The sequence below is a fragment of the Octodon degus genome, unplaced genomic scaffold (genome assembly GCF_000260255.1).
Source record: "Octodon degus isolate 3935 unplaced genomic scaffold, OctDeg1.0 scaffold00043, whole genome shotgun sequence".
Classification (NCBI taxonomy): Eukaryota; Metazoa; Chordata; class Mammalia; order Rodentia; family Octodontidae; genus Octodon; species Octodon degus.
In genome coordinates, this window is record NW_004524619.1 from 4,481,112 (window position 1) to 4,490,933 (window position 9,822).

The 9,822-nt window shown below is 36.4% G+C and overlaps 1 protein-coding gene across 3 annotated transcripts in view; it reads left to right on the plus strand.

Annotated features, from left to right (window-relative positions):
• The window catches only part of Ankrd28 (ankyrin repeat domain 28), a 184,977-nt gene that overhangs the window by 41,210 nt on the left and 133,945 nt on the right, over positions 1-9,822 (plus strand). For 2 of the 3 annotated variants that reach the window (XM_023715805.1, XM_023715806.1), the window contains one exon: positions 8,612-8,684. The exons of the other annotated variant lie outside the window; for it this stretch is intronic. In XM_023715805.1, the coding sequence (XP_023571573.1) occupies positions 8,667-8,684 (18 nt within the window). In that variant the 5' untranslated portion in view covers positions 8,612-8,666. Of the gene's footprint in view, positions 1-8,611; positions 8,685-9,822 lie in introns of those variants that run through there. 3 annotated transcript variants of the gene reach the window in all.

Here is a 9,822-nt window from a genome sequence, read left to right on the forward strand (position 1 = left end):
TTCTTTGTCATTTTGTATACCACTGTCTTCTGACCTTTGGTGTAGATCTTAGATAGAGTTATTACCTTAGCACCAGGTCCGGATCTAGGAAGTTCAGATTCCTCCAGGTGGGTGTTGTTTGGTTCTGGCTGTGTGCTTCACTTCTTTCTGCTGCAGGCGTTAGAGTAAGAACCCTTTGTCTCTCTGGGAAGATGTTCTGCTCCTGAATCAGCTGAGTGGGTCTTGCCTCTAGCCTCTTTGCCTGGGGTTCTGCTGAAGGGTTCCCTGCTGGGCCTGCGCTCTGGGTCTGTTCAGGATCCCGCGGCCCGGGTCGTCTCACTCACTCACCGGGCCTGCGCTCTGGGTCTCTTCAAGATCCCGCGGCCCCGGGTCGTCTCACTCACTCGCCGGGCCTGCGCTCTGGGTCTCTTCAGGATCCCGCGGCCCTCGATCGTCCATTTTTTAAAAATGTATTTGGTACAGGCTCTCACTACACAGCTTGGACTTGTAGTGATCCTCCTGTTTTCAGCCTCCTTAGTGCTGGTATTATAGGTGTGTGTCCGCACTGGCATGTGGTGCTGGGGATCAAACCCTGGTCCCTGTGCTTGCCTAAGCAGGCGCTTGGTCTGCCAAGCTATCTCGCTGGCCCTGCTTATACATTTCTATACAGTTTATCACACAATAATTTATCTTCTTCTTTGTTCTTGCATGAGTTTCCATCTTTGGTAGACACTGTTCTTGAGTCATTTACGAAAAGAGAAATTTGAGAAATGTAATTCCAGGCGTTTCCCTTGTGATACAAAGGAAGCTATATAAGAGGATATTGGTGATGCAGCTTTTACAGTAGAGCCAAACATACAAACCTGGTTTTATTTTATTTTGTCTTTTAATAAAGTGGCTTACTTAAAAATATGCTTCTCTTATTCCCCACTGATGTATCTTGGAAATCTTTTTTTCATTGGTTACACATTGATGATTTTGCTCACAGTTGCCAGTTGCTCTTCAGAGACTACACCAATTTATTGTTCAAAAAATATTGCATTACTTTCTATTATTTTGCATCTTAGCTTCATTATTTTTTAGGAATGCCTTTTTACCAAGAAATTTAACCAACTCATTCTTAAAGACTGTTATCAGGGATTCATTGCTGAATTCTACAGGAAATTTAGAGAAGACCTAACTAACACTATTACTTGTAAAACTTTGTAATGAAATTGAAAGGGAAGTAGTATTCCCGAATTCATTCCTAAAGCAAGCATTATGCTGATACCAAAACTGGAGAAGGACCCAACTAAGAAAGAGAGCTATAGGCCAATCTTCCTAATGCACATAGATGCAAAAAGCCTCAATAAGATACTGGCAGACCACATACAGCACATCATCAAGACGATTGTACACTATGACCAAGTTGGATTCATTCCAGGGATGCAGAGATGGCTCAACACATGTGAATCAATAAATGTAATGTGCCATGTTAACGGAGCCAAGGACAAAAACCTGATCATTTCAGTAGATGGAAAAAGCCTTTAACAAAGTCTAGTACCCATTCATGATAAAAACCCTACAGAAAATTGGAATAGATGATCTTTATCTCAATTTGATAAAAGCCATCTGTGATAGATGAACAGCTAATGGACAAAACCTGAAAGCTTTCACTCTAAAATCGGAACAAAACAGTATCACTCTTATTTTAAAACTGCATGTCATCCTGGCAAAAGTGATACCTAGCAACACATGATCACAAACATACAGAGGCCTCTGTTCTTTTGGATTGAATTAGCTGCTCTTAAGAGTTTAATAAAAGTATCATTAGACTAGTTAGCAATTAATTTTTAACTTTGGATTGTTTGTTACTAGTGTATGGAAAGAAAACAGATTCTGTGCATTGATCTTATATTCTGCTACTTCGCTGAATTTGTTTGTTAAATCTGATACCCTCAACCAAGATAATGTATAAGAGGTCATATTAGCCCCACGTAAAGGAGTTTTGTGTTTCTTGTTTTAGATTTACTACTTTTCCAATTTGAATGGTTTTTCTTTTTCTTATATAGTTTATATGACTACGCTTGCAGCATTGTTAAATGAAAGCGGCAAAACCTGGCCCTCTTATCTTATAATAACCTTAAGACAGCATGGAGTTTTTTTAAACCATTGATAGATGTTCTTTGTCATAGTGAAGAAGTTTCTTTCTCCTAGTTTGAATGTTTTTATTTTGAAAGCATGTTGAATTTTTTTCCTTTTTTTTTTTTTTTTTTTTTTCTGGAATACTGGGGATCAAACTTGCGATCTTGTACTTGCCAGGCAGGCTGTTCTGTCACTGAGCTAGCTCTCCAGCCAGCCCAGCATATTGGAGTTTATCAGTTAACTTTTCTCTATATCAATTAAAATCGTTCTGGGTTCCCCCCCCCAAAAAAAAAAAAAAGGTGTATGTATATTGACTTTTCTCCCCCTGTTGAACTGCCTTTACATTCTTTGGATAAATCCCATGTAGCCATGTTTTATAATACTTTTGTATGGACCTGAACTTGGTTAGCTGCTAATATACCTTGTTGAAGATTTTTGCATCTGTATTCATAAGGAATATCATTTTTATTCTTGTGATACCGTGTTCTGAATTTACTATCATGGTAATATCCTCAAAGTAGTGGTTGATATATTGTGTCAATTTGACTGGATGGCCTCCTCCTGCCACACCCTGGGCTTCAGGGGCCCCACCCCACAGGGCCAGTAGGACAGGCTCCAGATGACTCAGCACAAAAAGGATATGTAAAGGAGGTGAAGAAGGCCTCTCCACACTCCCTCCTCTCTCCTCCACCCCTGCTTCCTTGGAGAAGTCCCGGTCTTCCGGTATTCCTCCAGCAATTTGTAGCTGCGCCACTATGAAGGAGCTTGATCTTTGTAGCCGCACCACTTCAGCTTTGATCTTTGCAGTCAGACTAGCAGGAAGAGAGAGAGGCTTGATGGATGCCACAGCTGTTGCTCCTCTGCTCTTCATTGTTTTCTGCCGCCATGAACTGCTGCCATTTGCCTTTGGAGCCAGTGGAGTATGGACTGTGTGAAACCACAAACTGAGCTAAATAAACCTTTCCTTCCTTAATTTTGAGGGCTGGGTATTTGTCCCAGCAACGAGTGAAAAGTAACTAAGATACTCAAGAAATATGGCTATCCAGTTTTCCCAGCTTTCTTTGATAAAGAGAACAGTAATCACATTTTCCCTCTTCTAAGAAGAACTAATAATAATTTTTAATGTTTTGGTAGATTCCATCAGTGAAACCATCAACTCCTAATCTTTTCTTCATTTAAAAGGCTTTTATCTTGTTGCAGGGCTGTTTAGGTTTGTTTTTTCTTCTGTTTTGATAGCGTATTTTTAGAAATTTGCTCACTTGTATAGATAACCTAACTTTTTGATGTACAATGGCAATAACAATTTTTTCTCTATAAAGCTGATAGTAACAATTGTACCCATGTTGATGATATTAATAACTTCTGTCTTGTTTTATCTGTCAATTTTGTTGATCTTCTCAAAAGAACTAGCTCTTTTTCATTTCTATTTTTTTTTTTCATTTTAACCTCAAAGTCTTACCCTTTTTTTGTTACTTGTATTGAGAAATAGCAATGAAACAGTTTCAAAACAGGTTAGTAGGAAAGTTACAATGATTAATGCATTGCATATTGTTGTCTTCATAATAGTTATTCATAGTACAAGATGCAGACATGATATCCTGTCCTCTTTTCATTCCGTTTATATTTTCAGCTCCAGAATTTATTTTGTCCCTCTTCATAATTTCCATTTTTAAATTAATACTTTACTTTTAATGAGATACCATTTTGACAGGTTCCTCATTTTCTTTTATCTGTTAGTGGACATGAAGGGATTATATATCTTGGCTGTTACAGGTGTTAACATAGCATACTCACTTTAATTCCCTTAATTCTGTTTTTAGTTTTTTGAGGTACCTCCATACTGATTTACATCATTGGAAGGGCTTCCTTTACCTACATCTACCAAATTTTATCTTTTGTATTTTTGATGATAGCCATTTTATCTAGGTTGAGATGGAATCTCACTGTAAATGTTGATTTACATTTCTCTAGTGGCAAAAGGTGTTGAACCTTCTTTTCATGTATTTGTTGGCCACTTCACTTTTTTTTAGAAGTATCTGTTCAATGCATTTACTCATTTATTAATTGGACTATTTTAAACTTTTCTGTGTTCTTTAAATATTTTAGATAATCCTGTGTCAGGAATAGTTGACAAAAGATTTTCTCCCATTTTATGGGCTGTCTGTTCATTCTGTTGAATCCTTTGCTTTTTAATTTAATTTAGCCCCATTTGTTGATTCCTGCTATTATTTCTTGTCCTATCCAGAAAATCTTTGCTGTACCTATGCATTAAGTTAGTTCCCCTATATTTTCTTCTAGCAGTTTCAAATTTTCATGTCTTCAGGGCTGGGGAGATAGCTCAGCGGTCTAGATGCCTGCCTGGCAAGTGCCAGGACCCAGGTTCGATTCCCAGTACTATGTGTCATTCCAGTCCTGGAACCCTGGGTGCATATGCCAGCCATTAAAACTGGGTGTAATGGCGCACAACTGTAATCCCAGTGCTAGGAAGGCTGAGACAGGAGGATCACTATGAGTCTGAGCTGCGCAGGGAGACCCTGTGCCAAATAAGTAAAGATTAAACAAACAAAAAGTTTTATATCTTGTATGTAGATCCTTGATCCATTTTCAGTGTACTTTTCTACAAGGTGAGAGAGATCTAATTTTAGTCTTCTACATATGGATATCCAGTTTCCCACTACCATTTTTAAAGGTGTTCTCTTTTCCTCCAGCCTGTGCTTTTTTTGGATCAACAATCAGATGGCTATAGTTACATGAACTGACTTCTGTATTCTCTGATCTTTCCCATTGGTCTGTATGTTTATTTTTGTGCCAATACTGTGCTGTTTTTGTTACTGTTGCTTTGCAGTGTATTTTAAGGTTTGCTATTGTGATGCTCCCACCATTTTATTCTGGGTCTTTCATATTTTCTATATAAATTTTAGGGTTGTTTTTCTAGTTTTGTGCCCTTTGTATTGTGTTTAATGATTTGTGTTGTTGAACCATCCTTGCATCCCTGGGATGAAGTCTACTTGGTCATATGATAGATGATCTTTTGATGATTATTGCAAAATTCTGTTTGCCAGTATCTTGTTGAAGATTTTTGCATCTGTGTTCAATAAGGAGATTGATCTTTAGTTTTCTTCTTCTGTGCCCTTGACTGATTTTAGAATCAGGGTAATGGTAGCTTCTAGGAATGGTTTTAAAAATATTTCTTCCATTTCAATTTTATTAAAGAATTTAAAGAGTTTTTGCATCTATCGTCTCTAATGTTCTTATAGAATTCAGAGTCTGTCTGGTCCTGGGGGTTTTCTTAGTTGAGAGTTTTTGTTGTTATTGGTTTTCACTGCTTTAATTTTATTGCCTATTACTGGATTATTGAGAATTTTGTATCTTGTTTCAATTTTGATGATTTTTATGATTTTTCTTCTGGAGTATCTGTACAGGCTTTGAAGTAGTTACTAATATTCTGGGTATCAGCAGTGTCTATTGTGGGTTTTGCCTTTTTTCATTGCTAATTGTATTGATTTGAATGTTTACTCATTTGGGTAAGACTGAAGGGCTTATCTTTTTTTTTTTTTTTTATTCTTTTGAAGGCCCAGTTCTTCAATTCATTGATTGATTATTTTTGCTTTTAGTCTCAAGTACAGTGAGTTCTGTTCTGATCTTTGTATCTTCCTTCCTTGTATTAGTTTTGGATTTGGATTATTTTGGGGGGGTACATCTTTAGGTACTTAATGGGCTTTGTGCTGCTTTTGTAATGTGGATATTCATAGCTATCACCTTCTCTCTGAGGACTGCTTTCATTGTTCCTGTATGTTCTGATAGATTGTACTGGCATTATCGCTGGATTCTAGGAACTACTTTCTTCCTTGACTTCTGTGTCCTGTTGATTGTTCAAAAGCATATTGTTTATACTCTCCATGTATTTACCTAATTTATTATCAGATTATTGTATATGGTTACAATACTCTATAGATACCTGTTAATACCATTTGTTCAAAAGTATCATTTATTTTTTAGTTAAGTTTGTCGGTACACATGCATAATGATCACATTCATTATAAGGAATTTGTGCCTGTATTGTGATGTATCTATCTCAATTTCTTTTTCTTGCCCATTCCCCTCCATTCTCTTCAGTCTCTCTTCCCCTCTCAAAAGTATCATTTAACTCCAATATTTGCTCGATTCTTTTATCTGGTTGATCTATTTGTGATTGTGGGATATTGGGGTTCCCCACTATAATGGAGCTCATTTTTATCTGATATTTTTGTCCATTAGTGTTTGTTTTATGAAGTTGGGTACATACATGTTTATAATTGTTCATTGTGTGTGTGTTTATAATTGTTCTTTCTGTTGAATTGTTCTGTCTCTTTTTTGACAGGATATCATTTGTACTTCAGAGTGTCCTTGAACTTGAGGATGGCCTCAAACTCACAGCAATCCTCCTTAGCCTCTTGAGTGTTGGGATTACAGGCATGCACCATCATGCCCTGCTGAATTGTTTTTTTAACCAGTATATAGTGACATTTTTTCTTGTTGATTTGTTTTGGCCGCATCTGCTTTTTCTGAAAATAGTATAGCTAATCCTTGTTTTTGAACTATCATTGTATAGAATATTGTTTTATTTCCTTTAATGTGTTTAGTCTGTGAATTTCTTTATGAATTAAATGTGTTTGTTTTATATAGTGAATCACGGAATTTTGTTTTAATCTAATCTGCCGTTCAGTGTCTTTTGATCGCAGAATCAAAGCCATTCTTACTGAGAGTTATTGCTGAAAGAAGGTATTGCTGTCAGTGCATTATTTTCCTCGTGCTGATCCATTTTCCCCCCTTCTACTTAATTGTTCACCTTGTCTGGTGTATTCATTCCATTAAACTTTATGGCATTGTTGGCTTCATTTTCTCTTGCTGCAATAGTCTGGAAAATATTTTGGAGTCATGGCTCCGTAGACATAAATTTCTTAGGCTTCTCTTTTTCGTGGAACAACCTCATAATTGTATCACATTGATTTTTTTTTTTTTTTTTTTTTTTTTGTGGAACTGGGGGTTGAACTCAGGCCCTTGCACTTGCCAGGCAAGTGCTTATTCTACTGAGCCATCTCCCCAGCCCTAACCTCATAATTGTAGACACCAAGTGTAAATTGTATTAATCATCATGATGTCTCAATAAAGTTAGTATTAAAATATCTATATACCTTTTTGTTTTCCTGAAGTGTGTATACATTTTTTGGCAGACTGTGTAGGTACACATTTACATATACATATATTTCTCGGCAGCAAGTGTACACATGATGATAGATTGTTCCATTCTTGGTAATAGTACCAGTCTATACAAATATTAACTTGGTGCATCATGATGTTTCCATTTTGTTCATTTTCATTGCAAGTAAACAAAATAATTGTTAAATTATTCCTCCTATATGTGATCAAATTATAATGTTCCATATGCAGATCAGTATATCTTGATTATTTTGTGCCTTTGAGAGCAGGGTATATTTTGATCATACGGTTTATTGTGGCTGACACGTGACTTGTATATAGTGTTATAGAAAGGTTTGCAAAGATATTCACAAGTAGTTACTATGACAAAGATTGTAAAAACTCATAATTCATCCAGACTATTAAGAAAATGTGGTTGGCAGCACCTTTTTTAAAAAACAAACAAACAGGAAATTTAATTCTGACATTTGTATTTTCCAGGTCATCATACATGATAATTATGGTTCCATAATATTTTACCTTTAATTTTATTTATTTGATGATCAAGCATTTGACTAAAGTTAACTGGTAGATTTATTTTTATTCTGGAATAATTACTATATAAGAATATATAATAGGAAAGTTATATAAGAAAAAAATAGAAACAACTAAATGTATAATCTTAGGAGAGTGGTTAAGTAATAGAACTTCATACAGTCAGTCAAACAGTATATAAAGTATTTAAGGACATAAGTAAGATCTATCTTGAATGGGGAGAAAGGCGAAACAAGTTACTAAACAGTATCTGTGTTTTCCAGTCTATTATGTACATATACAGAAAAATACTAGTTTTTTGTAGATGTTATTAAATATTTCTGATGCAGATTTTTACATATCCAAAAGTGGTATAATTGAATGTTTTTTACTTAATAAGTGGTTCATTAGATTAAGATATCCCATGGATAATACTAAGAAGTTGGATAGGCTTTTAGTAATCATCTTTAAACAGGTTTGAGGGGTGTGTATCTTAAAGATTTATGAGAAACTTGTTGCTAGGAATACTCAGAAACCTCACTTCTTCAATCTCTTCTGAAAATCTGACAAGCTTTGGTTCATATAGAAAGAAAGCTTTAAAAAAAGTTTTACACAAATTAGTTATTTCCCTCTTGAGAGAAGGGCAAGACTAAATTCTAAAGTAGTAAAATTCTAAAGAAGTATTAAATAGTATCCAGTAATTCAGTGCTTTCTCAAGATACTAGTTATTGATGACATAGCCGTTTGTTTCTAGGATCAGCATATTCTTTCTTTTGATGTCTGTTTTCTGCCACAGGCCTGTGATTGGAATTGAAACAATATACCTACTGCTTCCACCAGAGGAAAATAGTATGGGAATTCCTTGTATGGTAGGTTATTTTCTAGTAGTCTCTCTGCAGTAACATAGGCAGCTCTTGTAATTTGTTAGTTTGTTGTGTTTCTTATTAATTTATACAGAAAGCCATGTGAATACTTAGATTCAACCAAAATCCTTCATTGGAAACATGTATAGTAGTGGGCCTGTGTTAAGGCAAGAGTTGGCATATAGCAACTTAATAATTCAAATTGATTTTTACCAAGGTTTAGTATCTCTGTTGTAGCCTGGTGATTAATACATTAAATAGCTAAAATAATGAGCAATATTGTAACTAGTATTATTTTATCCTAAAAACTAGCAGATGTTTTCTAATTTACTAAATGTTTTGATCATCTTGTTCAGGTGATGCATTAGTTTGCTTGTAGCTCATTCTTTTTTTTTTTTTTTTTTTTTGCATTTCAGGGAAGGGTCTACAAGGTGTTCAGGGTCTCACTAGATTGATCTCGTAGTGATGATCCTCCTGTTTACAGCCTCCCAAGAGCTGGGATTACAGGTGCATGCCACCATGCCCAGTCTCAATTACTATTTTAGCACACCCCGGGGGCGGGGCCAGCACAGGGATCCAACAGTCTGCCCCAATCTGTTGTGCTTTTTTTTTTTTTTTTGAGCCTGAGTTTTTCCCTGGATTTACACAATCACTTTGTAATTTCCCACAAATGTGCCTTTTTTTTTTTTTAATTTTAGGACAGTGTCTACAGGGTCTCACTACATAAATCAGACTCATAGTGATCCTCCTGTTTACAGCCTCCCAAGTGCTGGCATTACAGGCGCATACAACTACACGGGAACGGGGCTGGCAAGGCAGGCTGAGGAATTGAACTCCTGGCCCCTGCATCTGCCTAAGCAGGCGCTTAAATCTGCTGAGCTATTTGGCCAGCCTTCATTCTCTTACATGTAAAATGTAGTACATCCAGGCTGGCGAGATAGCTCAGCAGACTAAAGCACCTGCTTAGGCAAGCGCAGGGACTATAGTTCAGGGCAGGCCGAGCTGGCCAGAGTCCAAGGGTAGTGCATATGCCTGTAATCTCAGCACTGGGGAGACTGAAAGCAAGAGGATCACTATAACTCCAAGCTGCTTAGTAAAACCCTGTAACAACAAATACATTTAAAACACACACACACACACACAC